The sequence below is a fragment of the Dinoponera quadriceps genome, unplaced genomic scaffold, assembly GCF_001313825.1.
Source record: "Dinoponera quadriceps isolate SergipeBrazil2010 unplaced genomic scaffold, ASM131382v1 scaffold9, whole genome shotgun sequence".
Classification (NCBI taxonomy): domain Eukaryota; kingdom Metazoa; phylum Arthropoda; class Insecta; order Hymenoptera; family Formicidae; genus Dinoponera; species Dinoponera quadriceps.
In genome coordinates this window covers 1,525,869-1,545,665 of record NW_014554295.1, presented here as the reverse complement: position 1 = coordinate 1,545,665, position 19,797 = coordinate 1,525,869, and the positions used below count along the sequence as shown (strand labels likewise).

Here is a 19,797-nt window from a genome sequence, read left to right as displayed (position 1 = left end):
AATACGCCCATCGACGGAAAGCCTGCCTTCGCTAAGTACGAATCTCCGAGAAATTTGAGAGTTGATTCGTGCGAAGAAACATATTGAAGACTCGGACGGTAAGCAACTGGCAAAAGCTGATAAGAGCCGTCACTGGATATTGTACACGATAATTTTCACCTTAGCGGGAAGATGAATTTGTATACTTGTAATTCAACCGATTTGTTACTAGCGAGAACGGGAGGATTCAAGATAAGCGTGTGAACTGAAGAATTGAGGGGGACGCGCATTTTCGCTCCGCCGTCGTGTTCCTCCAGATCCGACTTCTGGTTCCCATTCATTCTCCTTTAACGGCAGCCCTACGACGCTCGTTTCGTATGTCAGTCGAGCACGTGGTCGTCCCATCACCCTCCGTCGATAATTCTGTCGTGTGCCGGCGATAAACTCCGCGTTTCTCGTACACACCGTGCCGTGTGGATATGCAACACTCCTGAGGCACCCGACGAGAAGGTAGGCAGACAGGCAGGCGGGGGCTAACCTTGAGCCAGTAATGCGTTCGTGGTTTACTTACGACCTACCCCATGACGAGGCACGCGATGCCGATGGCGACTGGAAGCCGAAGCGGAACATGTGCGGCCAACGTAAATATTTAGCCGGTAAAAGGCGAGCAACCGCACGAGTAGAGACCTGCCTCGTAACGCTTTCCCTTTTCCTTCGCTCCTCCTGTCATAACAATGTTGATGTGCAAATGCATTCCCCTCGCGGCACACCACGTATGCGTGTATGCGTGTGTGCGTGCGCCGAGCCGACTGATCGGAACGGGCATCCACGTGAACGCTGTCCATCGCGTCGGCACAACGCCGCCATTCACCAGTAGACGGGATGAATAGGATTACACGAGGATAAATTAAATTTAAAAAATTAAAAGAAGTAAATATAATCAGGTCGGAGAAACAAAAAGCGAATTTCACGTGCGCGCTGTGCGTGAGAGAAAGAGCAAGGAGGAGAACCTATGTCTAAATTCGTCTATAATGCGCGCGCTTCAGAGAGAAAGATGATTATTCTCTCGATTTATAGAAGAAATCCGATACGTACGTACAGGGCGATCTTTTTCTCTCTCTTTTCCTCCGCGGAGAAAGGCATTAGCCGTGCGAATCGAGGATTGCCCATCGACGTGCAACAATGCAACCTTTAACGCCCAAAGGGTAGCCGCGATCGGTCGTCCCGCGCTCGCATACGTACGCGTCGTCGTCTACGAGGGTCGGATAATTGAAGTCGGCTTCGGAACGGGCTCGAATCGGCCGTTCCGGACGAAGTCCTTAGAAGGAAACGCAGCCGGTATCGCGGACATGCGATCTGTCTTTATGGTCCGAAAGTGGGCGTCGGTCCGGTCTCACAATGCCGGCGTAACGACGATACAACGAGGACAACGACAGCGACAACAACGACGACGACAAAGACGCGGCCCGACACGACGGTAGGATGAAGGACTCCCGTCTTGTTAAACCGCGACTGTTGCGGGCCCCGGAGATGCGTGCGACTGCACATCCCCCGTCTGTGGCGACTCGCGAAACTTTTCGGGAATAGAGAAGAAAGAAAAAATGATGAAGAAAATTAGAGATGAGGAGTGGATAATTCAATTTTAATCCTATATTCATATAATTTCAATCATATTTATATTAGCATATTTAGCCGATTATATAGCTATAATTAGCCGATTGGAAGTTCCTTCTATAAATCGAGAGAATAATCATCTTTCTCTCTGAGTGAGAAGCGCGCGCATTATAGACGAATTTAGACACAGGTTCTACTCCTTGCTCTTTCTCTCTCTCTCTTTCTCTCATGCACAGCGCGCACATGAAATTCGCTTTTCTTTTGGCATCCTGAATCAACATTTTTATGGTACTTTGACTCTTTTAATCCTGCAGTGATCACGCGGATGACAGGTGTTACTTATGCACACTAAAATGTGATCTCCGAATAATAAGTATCCATCTCGCATCTCCATGTATTTGTCAGTAAGGAATTCAGTCAGTGTTCTCGTCTATTACGGGGAAATTGAAAATAGTCTGCACCTATGAGCGAAAGGTCTTTATTTTTTAGGAATCGCGACGACTAAGAATTAAGAAATTATGAGAAGACCAGCATTGTTTTGGAAATAATCCGTTTAAATATTAAAATATAATATATAAATAATCTATAATTTTTTCAAAATAAGTATCGCATACAGAATATTCCGGACAAGTCTTATTTATGCATCTTTAGTATTCTGGTGGACTTGTGTGTGGACTTGTGTGTGTTCTAGAATTAAAGGTTCAATTCAGGGACGAAACTCGGGACAGTCCACAGGAATAGTATCCGCAATCAAAAATGCGCAACGACGTGTACAGCAATGAATTCGTGACAAAAGCGTGCCGTGCGAGAGCACGCGAAGGTACTTATCCGAGGTACTTATCTAAAGTACCGCGTAACGTTATGCGTTACGTAGAGATAATAGCTTGCGATATACGCGCGCGGTATCATTCACGTGGCCGGCACTCAGCGGAGCATCCTGTAATGCAACGCTCGCCTACGAGAATGGAATAACTCGCCAACGCTTGTTCGCTCGCTCGTTGCATTTACGATTTGCTACGCGGCCTCCATCTGCTACAGCGGATTGTCGTATTTTAAAATTCGCATTTACGTCCGTCATCGGCGGAGCCTCCATGTCTCTCGCGGAGTAAAAGTTCTCATTACCGAGGCTGACCCTGTTACCGATAGAACTCAATTCAATCCGAATATGTTCTTTCAACCTCGATAATGCGCTCTTTTATCCTAAGTGCACTTCACAGATGGAATATTCGACTGTCGATCCACGTATGAACGCCCGGATAATGAAAGTGTAACGAAACGCGTGGAAGAAGGTGACCGACGAGAAGCAATGGCCGACCCTCGTCGTTCGGCCGGTTCGCACATAAAAGTCCCCATTGTCGTTTGCACATAGACACATGCACACGCCTAACAAAGATTTCAACATCCGCCCCCGGAGCGGGTCCGATCTTTTTTCCAGGACGATCCGCCGAGGTATGAAATGGAGAAGGAGAGACTGACAAAGCGGTGCATTACGGCGATATTGTGCCCCACTATTGGTCGGCGCTACGGGACGGAACAGCCGCCAGGTAGCAGTTGTTCCGCGGTAGATCTGCGGTTGCTCGAAATTAATTAATCGTCGCGGGATCCCCCCGTCTCGGCAGGGTTTCCCAACGAGCCGCGGGAGATCTGCGAATCCCCATCATTGACCTCGCGATTTTCATCTCGGCGCGTCGTAACAGCACTCTTCAGAAATGAAACGCAAAAATGTTGCTCTCTGTTACGGAAGAAAGCAGAATTATTATCAGGGGAGGGGAATTGCAGCTAGTCAACCTCCCACCTATAGATAACAAGCTATTTAGGATAATTTCGTTTGTGACTGTTGTCTACATATGTTCGCAGGTCTACCAAGTGGAGTACGTAATAGTGAAGGCTGCGAACTCGCCGAGACCTGCCGCCTGGATCCTTGAGAAGTCCTTGGACGGTGAAAATTTCCTTCCCTGGCAGTATTACGCGCCGAGCGACGAGGAATGCTGGCTGAGATATTCGACGTCGCCCGCCCTGGGCAAAGCCATTTTCATCAACGACGACGATATCATATGCACCAGCCAACATTCCAAGCAGACTCCTATGGAAAACGGCGAGGTGAGTACTCTTCTTTCGCCCCGTGAAAATGTTCGAAAACATGCGGCCGACTAACTTCAGTTTCCTCCTCCTCTTTTTCTTTTTTTTTTTTCTATGGGATTTCAGATGGAGTCATTAAAGCACCGACATGTAATTAAACCGACCTTAAAGAAAATGAAAAGAAAACGAGCAGAGTGAGTAATCTTGCACTGTGAAATCGTCATCGTCATCGTTCCCACTTATAATTAGGTACTTGTCTCCATCTTGATTCTATCTAGTAATTGCTTCTTCGAATTTTTCTATCGTTCAAAGTAGCGATCACGTAACTTTTTCCTGAGGGCGGCTACGTGAGAAGTTTCATGTGAACTCGACGGCTTTAACGACCATATAACTTTTTGAACAGTGAAAATTTATGTAGAAATCGTATACATTCTGCCGGTACTGGAGACCAGCGAAATACCAATTCAATACCGAAATATGAATTTCACGATACCACACAGTACCTTAAATAGAAAAGCGGGAAATTTTACATGTTGTTACGTTACAAAAAATGTTATATATTAACGTGGAGACTAAGTAGTTCAAGGTAAGAGCAGTTGCCTAGCAAGCGGGATTCAATCCCAGTTGAATCCGCTTTGTTGCCAACGGTTTTCACCTCATATGACATTAAAAGTCGATATATGCAGACATAAACAAGCATCCAGCCATAATTCTGATCCTTCCACAGTATGGTCGTGGTATTAACCCTCTAACGGTAAAATGGGCCCCTAACGATCAGATTGATCCCACGGCTTCGTTTATTTTACGGCGTGCACGCGCTGTTTCTCTCCTTAAGAAATATTTTATGTTATTATCTACTTCTTTTATTCATTTTATACATTGATTACATGAAAAATGAACAAAAGAGCATGGGGTCGTATCCAGCCCCATTTTCTTGAGTATGTAAGAAATCCACTTTGCCGTTAGAGAGTTAACAATTGTATAGAGTAATAACAATCATTACTGGGAATCTCTTCCTCTCTCTCGGTACTGTCTCAGTATTAGGAATCAATTATTTTTGATATTTTCGCAATACTGCACAGTAAATAATTTTATGTTAAAAACAATCAACTGAAACTTTGTGTTACTCATGGGGAATGTATTAAAAAATACACAAATATAATATTAAATTAACACATTCACCTTGTCAACATTCAAAAATATATCAATATTTTTAATACATCCCTCCCATGTTAAAGTAACACAAAATTTCATTGGACCGATTTTGATACAAAATTTATTATTTAGGGTAGTCACAATATAGTCACGGTGCCCTTTAGAATTTTGACAGATTGCTATCATTCCAGTATCCCACCAATATCAGATCAGTATTGGCATTTAGTACTGCTGTTCATTAAAAATCGATGCTAAGCCAGTATCCCGCCTGCAGTTATCTTCTACTTGGGAATGTGAAACTTTTCGTTCTTTACCGCTTCCAGAGAAGATGTTACACGATTGCCGGGCGGTAAATATTTTCGTTTGATCTCGCTGTTCCTCCCGGGAAATTCTGTAGACGGGGTCAAGCGGACACTAGCGGGGCGTTATGTTAATGAGCCTCGTGATGCAAAGAGGAGCGTTCACGCGCTCGCCGATGAATTTTTGCCGGCGCCCGTTCCGCTAGGAACGCGACTAAGCGTGTCATTATCAATAACCCTTGCGAAAATCCTCGCGAGCGCGCCCGGCGTCGTTAATTCCCCGTCGGTTTTATATGCGCGGTCGCGCGCTGTGCAATTACGCGGATTGGATGATTAGCAGGCGCGCAAAATTTCGCCCCGGCAGGACTACGCCGGGCTGTGCGCGCTCTCTTCCGGTGAATGCTGTTTTTTTGCCTCTGCTACAGTGTATCCCACGTTTTCACCTTTTTTCGTGCCGTGCAATTACATCCGCGCGAGACGTAATTATACATAATCGCATTAACGCCGCGTTTTGCCGCGTGAGAGTGTTCGGGCTATGTCAAGTTGTTTTCCTCGTCCTCCTCTTTCTTCTCCTCCTCCGAGGATGTCTCTCGGTTCGTTCACGTCTCCGGGACGACGAGTCCCATCGCGATCCTCCTTCCGCCAATTCCTTCTTCCTCCCCGATGTGGCCGGCTCGCGTGCAGAAGCGTAAAACTACCGAGCCTCCCCCTCCCCTCTATAGCGAAGGTGCGTACACGATACTCCCTTATACGGCCATGTAGCGCCGTACATGGCCGGAATGTAGGGATCGCCGTTTTTGTACCATTGATTCCTTACCATCCGTTTCTCCCTTCTCCTCCAGTCTCTCCTTCAGCCTTGCAACCGCAGTTTCCAAACGGTCGCTATAGCTCTGTCTCCGAAGTACCTGAACCCGCTGAACCCCCCTCGACGTGGCGCTCCTGCAGTTCTTACTTGGAGATACATATCGACGGAACGTCGACGATACCGGAGTCACGTAGGAATAATTAAAAAGCAAGCTCGGCAATCGACGTGGGATCGTGAGGTATCCTAAATACAAGCGATTGTCCCTTATTAGGCACCGCGCGCGCACCCTCCATTTACGGAACTCGCCGCTCCCTGCTCAACACGCGGCGCCATTCGCGGCTGATTTACTTCTCCGTCGGCGTCTCTCTTGAATTTAACGGCTCTCGCCCGCCGACGCTAATTGACCGTCGCCGATTTTGTTTAACCGACGCGCAATCACGGGCGTCGTGGCCGATCTTCGCTGTCGATTTCATCGCTGTTCACGTGATTCATTTAATCATTTCTTCCGTGGTTTAACTCGTTGCTCCTCTTCTTTTAACAGCACGACGAGAAGTTGCCATAGTTTCGACGGAAATATACGTCTTTGGAGGAGGCGGGCACATTTTTTCGACACGAATAAATGCGGACAGAAATGAGAGAGGATCAGTTTCTCGAGCCACATGATTCTTCGCGACATTCTATACTTGTATATAAATATACTCAAACTATATCTGCAGTTTGGCTCTCATTGTCCGTCGTTTTCACACATTGTTCTACTCAGACGAATATTCCCGGCCGCGGTGGCAGAGATATCGTATCTCGCCACCGATTTCTTCTCGTCTGCTCCCTGTTCGATTGCACGAGCCGAGATTTTTGTTTCCGCATTGGAATGTCCTCGCATTCCCCGCGACGCGACTGTTATTCCCATACCATCTGGCGGGAGACTAACCGGAATTTTAATTGTTTACCTGAAAGATCCACACGTATTTGGTGAGCGGTCGGCCCGGGGCTCTTAGTCACAGCTCGACTCTCTTGGAATTCACCCAGGCGAGATACGTCCGACTGCGTCTTCAGGGGCTTCAGCGCAGCGTCGAGTCGTCCGCCGACAAAAGGCAGGCCTTTTACTCTATAAAGGAAATCAACATCGGGGGCCGGTGCCCGTGTTCCGGACACGCGGCGCGATGTCGGCACAGCGTGCATCACGGGGTAAGTGCAAACAGACCCTGTTCACTGCGTTTCCCGATGGAAAAACTATACGATTTGACCGACTTGATGAACTCGCGAGGCGAGACGACGCGAGCCGCTCTCTGCGAGTCCGTCTGAAACTCGAACGAATTAAGATCAATTCGATTGAAATTATACGATTAATCGATTAAAATTACACTCGCGCTCGTGTTGTTTTCAGATTCGTTCTGTGAAACGCCGATTTCTCGCGAAGGAAAATTTGCGAGAGCGGCTCGCGATCGCACGATTTCCGAAATCGGTCGCGCTCTCGGAAGCGGACACCCGGATTCGGCGCGCTCTCGGTGAAATAAATCCGTCGAAAGTGCCGTAAACTTGTCAGGCCTTTGTCCGCCGACACCGCTAATGGCGGGGATCGGCCGCTTCTCGAGTCGTTGCCTGCTACAAAGCCGCAGAACCGTCGGGGATTAAGGTTCCACCGCGCACGAGTGGTAGTGGGTGCTTTCGGTGGCGCCGTTGGTTTTTTCTCTTCTTCTCTTTTCGCCACTTTCAATGTTGCGGTTTCTACGGTACGATGTCCGTGGCTCGCGGGAATCTCGGGATTGAAGGCGGACGGCGATGAATCACGGTTAGAATCGTGAGAATTGTACCGTTCGCGTAACAAAGGCCGACGCGAATTACGCCGTTCGTTCCGCGGCCGTTACGAGCCGCGCTATTAAAGTTGGCATTTGCGTCCGAGAGCGTCTCGCTCGTCATAATAAATTTCTCGCAACTGCAATTGTCATACAGACGTCTGCCTAACTAGCACCACCCCTCTCCTCTTTCAAACGTATGCATTTTTCCCTCCATTCGGGAGAAAACAAAAGAATAAATATAATATTAATAAAAAAAAAACAAAGGATAGGCAAGTAAAAATAAATATTCATGTCGGAGCGATATAATATTGGTTGAAAAAATTTGTTTATATTTAAGAAACGAACGATTTCTTAAATATTTAACGAAAGAAGACACGACAGACAGGTCATCATACTCACTCACAAATAACAAGATATTCAGCGAAACAAATAAATAGAAATAAAATGGGACTAGCTAGGCAGACGTATTGTATAGTCGCGAACGCGAAATCTGGGGTCGTCTGTGAAACGTTAAACGCGTACCACGAATGCGGGTCAATAGCGCGAGCACTAAATTTACGACGACAGTCAGCACGGACGGGATGAAAATGCACAAACACGCGGCCACGTGTATCCTCGCAGGGGTGATTCACGTTTAATTACGAGCGCGGTGCTGCAGTCCTTCTCAAACGGTACAACGCCGTGAGCGGTAAGACAATAGTCCCGGCGCGGGTGATTAATCACTCTCGTGCCGCGGTATATTTCCTCGCGGGATCTCTCCCTTTCTCTTTCTCTCTTTCCCGCAGCTCGCAACTGCAGAAATTACACAAGCATTGTGTAGTAGCGTGGTTAAAAATTTTTAATTTTTAATTCTAAGTTTAAATAAAATAAACAGAATATATATAATATAATATATCTGTTTCTCTCTCTAGACGCGCGCGCGCGCGCCCGTGTGTGGCCTAAATTGAAAAGCAAATTTTTCAGCTACTTATTTCATAGAAATATTACTCGCGTTATATTTAAAGACTTTTATACGCTTGGCGTGTTTCACCTTCCTGAGTTATTTTGTTAGGATACGAATCTCACAACGCACCGTTACGATCCGAGAAAGGACATTCGCCGCACCGGTCGTGCTCTATGCGCGCTCGGCTTCGGCGAACAATAATAGTTCACCGTGTTCCTTAACGATTACCAACGCGGACGCTTGTAATTGCGACATCTATGTGTTTTATCGTGGGGATTCTTCGTGTCGCGATTACGATCGCTTTAAAACGCGGATGAAGTGCAAATTTAAAAGAAGAAAACCTTTCGCGCCAAGCTCTCTCTCTCTCTCTCTCTCTCACGTTCCATTATCACCATATCAGGATTATCGCTTGTTATACCATGTAAAGCAGATGGTGGAATATTTTCGTGACAAAGGCACATTAATCGTGTCATTCGTGACGCAACGCCACGTCCGCGGTGCGTCTCTCGTTACACCGCCGTAGAATGGACATTGATCTTTGCATTTGCGTCCGGTATCTTGCTCGCGGTGTTTTCACGACGCTCGGTGTCCGATACGAGTCCGCGTACGCGTTCATTCAGGGCACGCTCGTCGTTATGAATCGACGAAGCGGGAATTGCACGAGAGTGCAACGACAGATACAGCGAGTTGCAAAAATCGCACGCGGGGGATGAAGTCCGGGCGATCTCGCGTGGTTCTCTCTATGAATGAGAACACAGAGCAGGCCTTTGTGTCGTTATCAGTGCGCAATGTTACGGATACTTCATGTCGCTTTCGCGATCACCGTCACTTTCGCCCACCTCGTCGTATCGTTCGAGCGTACCCCCAATTGTTCGCAATTTACTCAATCTTGTTTCTTATCATTCTTTTTCTACATCAGGGAGATACGTTAATCTTCTCTTCAGGTTTGCAGAAGATTCAGCCTTGCTACGGTTTATTAATATGACACAAATCTCGTAGCTTCGTTAAAACTTATCTCCGCACTGGCATCAATTTTCCTGCGGAAAATATACAGATATAGAAGCTTTTCGAAAATTAATATTTTTCACTTCTTAGAGAAATGATATAATAGGTAAACTAATTGTAACGTGCAAATTATTTGAGAAAAAATATTTTACTCATCTTTCTTAAAGCTGATTCGTTACTTTTTTTTACTTTTTCAAGAATGAAACCTATTCACCATTTTTGACAGCTAAACTATTCCCATGTCCGCGTATATTAATCTTGCAGTCTTTGGGGTATCTTTCTTTTATTAACGACTTCCATTTTCTCGGGTACATTCGAGCATACGAATTAGAAGAAAGCAATCTTCGCCTAAGGCTTCAAGCGATCTCGAACGGATGTATAAAGGCGCGTGCCTAATTTGGTAAATATTTAAGCATTCGATATCCACGGATCTCGTGTTTCGTAAAATTGATATAACTCACGGACCCGTCGGTGCCGCGGATAACATTTTTCTCTTTGGAGACGGAGGAAAATACCGAGCCCGCGGATCAAAGAGACCGTCGTCAAAATTAAGGCCGACCGTTTCGTGGCGCACAGCGTGCGGAAGCGCGGCTTTTCATTTTTTTCGACCGCGCCACATGCCGGTCACCTCTCTCAACTCGAGAGTAAGTAACGGGGTCTCGGGACATTATGGCTTCGGATGAAATACAATTCGGGCTCGTTAAACGTCGGTATGTGGCCCGAAATAATTGCAGAAAGCTGGCCTGATTACCGATCACGGTCCTGCACGAGCACGGGGGGTGGTCATTGTACCACCGGCAGTAAATAATATCGGGCACGTCGACGCCGAGATATCACGATCGAGTGCCCTCTTCGCGATAAGACCACACGCGTCGTCGCGGGTTTAACCTCTACGCTCTTCCGCGTCTTACAAAGGTTACTTTGTTACACCACGTATTTTATGATTTTCGTAAAAATTACCCGCAAGATGTTATTAATTTTGCAAGCGGCCATTCGTTGCGTTGTAAGTCAGTTAATTTTGTCGTTGGGAAAACTCGACAAGGTAGCGATGAATCAAGCAGTTCTTCCAAATACGCTGCCTCTCGTCTACGTTGTAGTTTTAATATCCCGTCCATTTGTCCGTTCGATACTTTATTTAAGACGGAAGTGGTAGTTATTAGTCGTGAGGCAAGTTAGCGGACGCACTCGTAAAACGAACCGCGCCCGTGAGCATTGAGAAACTCCGCTTTATGCACGGCGATATAGTTATCCGCAATAGTTACACGCGCGTATCGTTTACACACTCGAGGAGGGGAACGCGAACTATGAAGCGCCGTCTTTACGACCCCGCTGCGTTGCAGCAACATCCGGATGAACGTCTAATATTACCGAATGCATCGATTGCACAATCGACGATTCATCTCGCGCGTTTCATCCGATTATCTTCGGATTATTTATCCCTCAGCCGTTGATTGCGAGCGATCGGCAACGAATTTCGCTCGTTCGTTTGTCTGCCCGATTCGCTCCACACGCGCGAAACAGCGAACGAACGCGAACGAACGAACGAACCAAAGCACGCGTAATTTTTCTTCACGTTATTTCCTCCGTCTGTGATAGATGACGCGTATTCGCAGCGGACGCATAGGTGCGCGCGTACGTTCGAGAACGCGGCTACTTCGCCCCGGCGAGAATCTGATAAGCGCATTTCGCGTTATCCCTCAGCATCAGGAATGCGAGTGCGAGCGCCACACGTGCGGCGAAAGATGCGAAAAATGCTGCCCCATGTACAATCAGATCCCGTGGAGGCCCGGCACCGCCGACAAGGGCTTTCGCTGCGAGGTGTGCAACTGCAACGGGCATGCCACGTCCTGCAGATACGACCAGGAAGTCGACAGGAGGGGAATGTCCATGGATATCCACGGGGAATACCGAGGCGGCGGCGTGTGCGTCAATTGCACGGTAAGAACGAACAACTGGCGTATTCGTCACGGGCATGATCCTGTCGTTTTGCATAGAAAAAAACAATTCCGTTGGCGTAATTGAACTTTTCGTCACCCTGGAGACCGGACGAAAACTCGCTTGTACATTGAGTAAATAGTGCTTGAAAATTTATTTATGGGGTGTTTCTGTGTGCGAATTAAATCTTATTCCGCAGAAATAAACGATATCTGTGTGAAATAAACCTTATATCCCGCAAATAAATATGTAAGTACTTTTTTTCTAATATAAGAAATCTTTCTCGTAATTGAGTTTTCATTTGGTCGTCGGGCAACGGAAAATTCAGTTACACTAACGAAGTTTTGTTTCTTCCTCCGTGTAATACTTGAGTTATTGAAACAGTGTGTGTGATCTCCTCATTTTGGATAAGACTTTTCGAATTGAGATTACAGTTTAAGGGTACTTTTCAGAAAATATTATATTTTCAACATGATAAATGAAATAGTTCGCAATTTGCAAAATCTTTTGCAGAAGCACACGACTGGGATCAACTGCGAGACATGTGAGGTCGGCTACTACAGACCGAACGGTGTCGCACCCGATGCACCGGAGCCGTGCGTACCTTGCAACTGCGACTCGCACGGCAGCACTGGTTACTGCACTCCTGATGACTCGTACACCTCTGTGGGAAAGGTAAAAGCTTCCTGTGGGTGAAGTATAGTCGAACAGGATATGGAAAACAGCATATAGAAAAACAATTAATATCAACTGAAAAGATTCATATTTCCATATGTAATCAAGAATACATAATCTTATACGAAAGTAAAACTTGTTCTTATATATTATACATGAAGAGATTCTATTATTCTTTATGTATTTTCTACATATTCTATATATTTTGTATGATTCTTTTTAAACAAACCGCTCACATGGGAACTCGCTTCCACCTGCGACGTGTTCCGTTCTGAAACGCTTCGAGCTATCGTTTGCTCTCTCGCGGCACGACGATTGTAGTATCATCCTGCTTTCACTCAATTTCAAGGGATTATTAGCTGATAGTCGCTTGCGCAAACTTGATTTACGCGGGTCGATCGACGGCGACGACGTTCTCACGATGGGATCCTAATCGATCTATAAACATCGCCCGTACTTTCCAGGTAGCAGGTGCTTGCGAATGCAAGCCGGGCTATTCGGGCTACATGTGCAACCAATGCGCGGCGGGCTATCAACAGTTTCCCGACTGTATGCCGTGTCCGTGCGATTCTCGTGGGATCTTGCCTTCCGACGACTGTGAGGGTGACTGTCTCTGCAAGACTAACGTTGCCGGGGAATTTTGTGACCGCTGCAAACCCGGCTACTTTGCGCTCACGAAGAGTAACATTGATGGTTGCTCGCCCTGCTACTGTTTCGGCAGGACCGACCGCTGTACCAGCGCCAGATTGTCGTACAATATGGTGAGGATGCTCATTTTCTCTTTCCGTTTAACACATTGACAGCCGGCGACCTAAGAGACATTTAAAGCCTGAGCGCCGGCCTTATTCGCTTGTTTCTGATCATTGAATAGCCAAAAAAATATTTAAAACATTATATATTTTCGTAAAATAGTACATTTTATTTGCATATTCGTCACATACAATTTAACGGTAATTAAAAATATAAACAAAGTTGAAATTTTTTATTTATAATTATAAAAAAATACCGTTTCTCATTTCATGGTGGATTATTACATATGTATAACGTAAACAGAAAATAAAAGTTTTAATATTTAAGGCAAGTGTGGTATTTCTCGAAACATTGTCCAAGATGTAAAGGTACTAAGCATTCAGCACACATAAAGTTACTCTCGCTTCTTTTTACTGTCGCAGCTACTCAAACGACAGACTCGGAAATCCGCGCTTTCGCGGGGCTGGCGCTCAAGCGACAGACTCAGAAACCCGCGTTTTCGCGGGGCCTGCTGTCAATGTGTTAATATATCCCGCAATTTCCGAGAAATCGAGAATCTTGTCGTATTGTCGTATATTTTGTTTATTATTATTTATCACACTCATCTCCGAATTTGATTGTTGATACAATTTATTTGAGGATTATCATATTATCATAGGGTATTTATCGTACTTGTTTCTAAATGTTGTTATTGGTCGTAATTTACTCGAGAATCACATAATATCATGGTATATTATTATATCATAGTCGCATATCATCGACTCGTGCTCATAAACATTACCATATATGACCCGTTTCGAGAATCCGACCGCGAAACCGAAAGGCTTAAAAGCTCGGCCCCTCGAGCGACTGCTCGAGTCGTCAGCAGCATTATCTCCCGTTCTGCCGGTTTCGTGCTTACTTCGCTTCGCCTCTCCAGAAGTCGCTCCTTAGGGCCTGAGAGCTTCGCAGAAGTGCACAGCGAGTGTGCAATCCCGCTTGCAATCGTGCATGCCGTGTAACTTACTTCTCGCTAGTTGCGTTGGTGCGTGCAACGTGTGTTATTTTGATTGTATTATAAACATCCTGATTATCGAGATTAAGTGAAGTGAAACACTCTAGAAAATAGTATTCGTAGAAATTCGCCATACATCGTGCGAAACATACCGCGTTCCCCATCGCGCGTATGGTGAAATAGAATAGAAACGCTTCCCCGTCGAGGTAACGGCTGGCGAACCGCGCGATTTGCCTGTTTTTTCTCCAGGTTTCCACGCTGGAGAACTGGTTGGTGACCGACATGAACGCGTCCCGAGCAGTCGTTCCCACTTTGATGACGGACGACGGATGGTTAACCGTGACGGCAGACGAGGTCGAGTACAGCAGCCCTTTCTGGCTGGCGCCGCAGGTCTACATTGGGAATCTCATATCCTCGTACGGCAGCAATCTCACGTACTCCGTTACGTGGGCAGTCATACGAGGCGACAGCAGTGGCAAACCGACCATCGAGCCCAACGTCATCCTGATTGTAAGTATAACATTCTACTGTAACATTAACTATAATTATAAGACAAAAAGTAGATACGTAATAACGCGTTATTTGTTGTTTCTTTTGTAGAGTAACAATGGATTGCGCATCGCGTATGGTGAGGAGCAGTACAGTAGCGTTAAAGCGGAGGTCTCGGTCTCTCTGCGAGAACACGGTTGGTATCATGTTCGGGACGAGATCCGAGACATTCCGACGAGATTAAGAAGAACCGAATACCGTGGCGATCCTGTGACGAAGGCCCAGATGATGCGTGTCCTCGCCGATCTGAAGCATCTGATGATCAGGGCGAAATACCATTCGGAACAAATCGAAGGAAAGTACGTACGTTGTTTAACTTTGAGATCGTTGAATGAATTTGTGGTTATAAAGTTTGTCGATTGAATTAAATTAAATTATTCAACATTTTTCATTTACCTTCCTTTAAAAATGTTGTTTAAAAATTTCCAAATGCTGTCTATAGTATAATTTATAGTATAATTTAATAGTATAATTTAATCATTCATTCATTTATTTATTTATTTAATAATATTAACTAGTTGGCAAAGATTTTTTTTAAACGCAAATTTCAAACTTAGGACAACGTGTAAAGAAACGTGTTTTGAATGTTTCCTTGTCTTTTTGCAGTCTTCAATTTGCCGTATTGACGACAGCCGAATTGTCACCAGACGGCAAGATCAACAATCTAATCGAAAAGTGTGAGTGTCCCGAGGGATACGAAGGATTGTCCTGCGAGAAGTGTGCTTGGGGATACGCGAAAGTTATTACCAATAGCACCCATTTCCAGGATCATCACATATGCGTGAAATGCGATTGCAATGGTCACGTCGGGTCCTGCGACCTCCTAATGGGCGAGTGCGGGGTTAGTTGATTCGATTAATTTATTTCAGAGTATAAAATTAGCCATAGAAATAGTCTACAGTACGAAAAGCGAGAGAACGAATTGCACCAGTGTACATTTGGCTTTAACGTGGACACGAACCATCGGAGATCCGAACACCGCGCTATGGCGGATCAGTAGTCGGTAAAGTAGAATACTTGAAGTAACCGAACTCGTGTCGATCCTACGTCCGTAGATCGTGGGATCTAGAATGGTCACGAACGATTTTACCGATTACAGCTTATAGCATTGCCCTCGACACCGGCGAAATAGGTTAAAGAACCGTCGACGATGATATCGTTTATTAAAGGAACTTAAAAGAAAGTTGATGCAACAATTTGTATAATCTTCCATTTAATATGATATAATTAGAAATAATTAGAATAATACAAAAAAATAATACAAAAAAATAGTCTTTCCGCGTAGAAATCAAATCAATAAGGGGCATACTTTTCGCTTGATTTATTATAGACGTGTTTACATCATACGGTGGGTCCGAAGTGTGATCGTTGCGCTGTGGGATATTATGGTATCGCAACGAAGGGCACTAGCGAAGACTGCAAGAAATGTGCGTGTCCATTGTTCATCGAATCTAACAATTTTAGTCCGAGTTGTCAACTTGACGATCCTACCGATATTAACAGTGGATACGTGTGCACCCAGTGTCCGGAAGGATACACCGACGATCATTGCGAAAGGTAAAGAAATGAACGATTTTTAGAATAGAATTTGTTTTATTATGTTTTTTTGTTTATAATTAATTTTGTAATAACAACAAACGATGTAATATATTATAAATGTGCGGACAATTGTTATAAGAAAATTAAGAAAAAGTTAAAAAGAAATGGGGATAAGATGATTTTTATGTCGAGTAAAGGGGTTTTTACGCATAAAGTTTCCGGAACACAACGAGATTGCAATCGAAAATACAATCGGCTTCGATCAGATCACAGCAATCACAACTATAGTCAATCAATTGCACAATTTTTTTTACAAAACCTTGAATCTCTCAGAGGTTACGTAGTCTTATGATTTGAAAAAAATTCCTGTCGCAAAATTAATATACGATTAATATGATAAAAATATATTATCTTTATATATCGTTAATCATCGCTAAGATTTTATTAATCGACTGGGGAGCTTTAATTTCGATCTTGGTTAAAAGTTGTGACGTAGGATTTTATGGTAATCCTTTGACTCCCGGTGGCACTTGCCAGCGATGTCTCTGCAACGGCGGTGCTTGCGACCAAGAGACGGGCCGCTGCCTGGAATGTCGCGGGAACACCGAGGGCTGGAAATGCGATCGATGCAAGGAAGCGCACTTCGGCGATCCCTTGAAGCTGAATTGCATGCGTAAGTGCGAGCAGAAGTAACCGCAATCGAGTCTTCGGAACGCAAGGGAGAGCCGTGTCTCTTTTAACGCTGCCATCCACTTAAATCACTTTTTATCACTTTTTCTTGACAAGTCCCTAAAAAATTCACCATCGTCCAAAATGAGTCACTATAATCACTTTTTCCCCGAGCTGTCGTTAAGTTTGTAAAAAATGGACGTTCTATATATATTTTTACTGTCTCTCTTGATAAAACTGCTCCGAAAGCTTACTTATATTGTACCATTCATGCCCTCATTCTTTCCTCCTTATAAACTTTCAAACCGTACTGTGAAAAGAATTTACCATATTAAATTATATCCAAAGATAAACCTCGAAAAAGTTAAAGCAGTCATTTAATGTTTTCTTCTGGTTAGAAACTGGATGGCAACGCTGCATCTCAGATCTTCAGCCGTAACGAGGCACAATAAGAACCGAATGACTGTTTCTGTTGCAGCGTGCGACTGCTCGCCTCTCGGCAGCAATTCGGCTCAGTGCGACCGGGTCACCGGTCAGTGTCCCTGCGGCTCTCTGTTCGCCGGTCGTGACTGCTCCTCGTGCATCGAAGGCTACGGGAACGTGACCGCAGGTTGCCGTGAGTGCGACTGCGACGTGGGTGCCCTCGGCGGACTCTGCGACCCCGTGAGCGGCGTGTGCAGGTGCGCCCCAGGCGTCGTCGGCTCCCGCTGCGACCGCTGCGACGCGGACCACTACGGCTTGACATCGGACGGCTGCAAAGGTAAGTGTCGCCGCCAATATGCACGCTTTCGTTTATGTTAAGTTACATCGTCTGCCCTTTCGCTGCGATACAAAGCGATCATGCAGACTCCGTTTCCGACGTGCTACCGAGCCGTATTATTCGAACGTCGAACTCCGTCGTTGAGTCGCACCTGCCTGAAAATAAAAAAAAGATCGTACGTGAATCGTACTATTAATCTAAAAATGGAAAATGAATTTCTCGGCACACCGTTGAATCATGTTAGGTGAAAAGGAAATTTGAGAAATTTGGAGATAAAATATTGCTCGACTCGCAGTTGGACCGTATTGTGATCTCAGTTTTTCAGTAAGGTGGCGGCTCGTAGCGGAGACTGAAACTACACTACTGCGGAATAACAACTAGGGTTCGAGTCTCGGCTAAGTAACGGGTCTCGAAAAGTGACCGTACAGTATGAGCGCCCGAACGAGATTTAGTGGCGTAAACAAAGTCACGCGCGGTATTTTTGTCGTATCATCTCTAATATAGCGCATCGGCACAGGTAAAATCTCATTTTTACGTGCAATTGTGCTTTGGGTAAAGCGAGTAAGGTCGTTCTTAATACCCGGGATGCGTTTCGCGAGCGACTATAATCAGTCTCAGTAGCGAAAGGGTTAATATCATCGAATTGAAGGAGTTTTCGACATACAGATTAAACGAATTCGACAATACCGAGGAGATAATTGAATCTTTAACGGGGAAAGGAGAAAGAAAACAACCGAAGAATCGCGCATCAGCCGTCCATCGTCCATGGCAGGCAAAGAGTAATGAGCGGCACTTAGTTTCGTTCCAACGCAAACTCGCGATATTTATCTCGGCTTTCTTAAAGCACGTCACACTTAGCCGGTTAGACAGGAGCTATGAGTTCAGGACGTTGCTTGAGATTTATGAGGCTGAAGCATCCTCCGGCCACGACGGGACACTACCGTTGCCACTCGCGCAATTCGCTTGAGCTAATTTTAATTTATGGTCGCGTTTACGAGCGCGCATTGTTTCGCGAACACGAATCGTCCAACGTCGGGCTGATAGTGATCCTAAATCTAGCAAGCAGTTGTGGCGATACCTTTAACGATCGACCGTCCGGCCGGCGAATTCCGCTCTCTTTCTCTCTCCCGTTCTCGGAGATCGGAGACCCCGGGTTGGTTCTCGGATCTTGCCGCTACCATCGCGAGGAATCTCATAAATCGCGATCATTCACAGCGTGCGCCGGCCGGGATCGGCGAGACGCGTCGCTCTCTCTTTCTCGTCATCGCTCGTTGATAACCGAGCTTCCTACCGGTCGCGTAATCTACGGCCGCGCGGAATCCCGTTAAGGCAGATGGATTAAGCGGTCGCTCGCGTGTAGGAGAGTCGGCTTAACGCTGAAACGACCGATCCCAGCACCTCCGTAACTTATATCCCTCCTCTTCTCCCCAGCAGTAGTGATCCGTGAATCGTAATTTTTTTACTTTGCTAATTACACGCGTGCATACGCACACATACACACTCGACATATGCGAAAATACTCGGCGACGTCGAGGAACGGGAAACGCCGTTTCCCGACGCGAAGATTAAAAGCCTCACAGAGAACGGTTCTCCTTATATTTCTCTCTCCGCTGATGGGAGAAAGCGATGGGGAAGTGTGATGAATTTTGTCAGTAATGAGGATTGACTGGGGGTTCGACTATTCGTAGGCAATGAGCGTTCGTTTCGCGGCGTGCGTCATGAACGACCCTCCTCCTCGGATACGCAGGCAGATACGCGCGAGATATGTTGCGTCGTTCGGCGAGTTTCTGCTTTATTTAAGTCATCGTTCCACCCGAGGCACTCTCTCTCTCTCTCGGCGGCCCGTCCGAGATGCTAATTAACTTCCTGCGCTGTGTGCGCCGGGATGCCACCTACTTCTCTTCCCCGTCCGCGAATGATACGCTTCGTTTAACCGCGGACCGCCGTAACCGGCGGCGAAACGACGCGTTGATGCACCTGTCAGATACTGCTATCAGTCGCGGAAACCCCCGGCCGTTCACGCACGTCGCGCTTACGCACGAATTCGCGATCCCGGAGGACACGCCTAAAGAAGAAGGGAGAACGGGAGAGAGATATAGCGAATTCAATCACTCGGACTATATAGATTGGTGCATGCTGAAGGCTGCTATGCTTGAAGCAGTCGTGTAAATAAAAAGGCGTATGTGTGGGGAAACGCGAGGAGGGAAATGATGGTAACTTCACCGTTGATATGATATAAGAATATTGTTAG

General features: G+C 45.8%; 1 protein-coding gene across 2 annotated transcripts in view; it reads left to right on the top strand.

Moving 5' to 3' along the window:
• LOC106743836 (laminin subunit alpha-1) overlaps positions 1–19,797 on the top strand; it is a 142,935-nt gene that overhangs the window by 41,120 nt on the left and 82,018 nt on the right. The window contains exons 3-13 of one of the 2 annotated variants that reach the window (XM_014618066.1): positions 3,451–3,693; positions 6,886–7,116; positions 11,377–11,613; positions 12,124–12,285; positions 12,750–13,046; positions 14,279–14,539; positions 14,630–14,877; positions 15,185–15,419; positions 15,909–16,135; positions 16,603–16,790; positions 17,265–17,546. In XM_014618066.1, the coding sequence (XP_014473552.1) occupies positions 3,451–3,693; positions 6,886–7,116; positions 11,377–11,613; positions 12,124–12,285; positions 12,750–13,046; positions 14,279–14,539; positions 14,630–14,877; positions 15,185–15,419; positions 15,909–16,135; positions 16,603–16,790; positions 17,265–17,546 (2,611 nt within the window). Of the gene's footprint in view, positions 1–3,450; positions 3,694–6,885; positions 7,117–11,271; positions 11,614–12,123; positions 12,286–12,749; positions 13,047–14,278; positions 14,540–14,629; positions 14,878–15,184; positions 15,420–15,908; positions 16,136–16,602; positions 16,791–17,264; positions 17,547–19,797 lie in introns of both variants that reach the window. The other variant, XM_014618057.1, reaches the window with a different exon arrangement.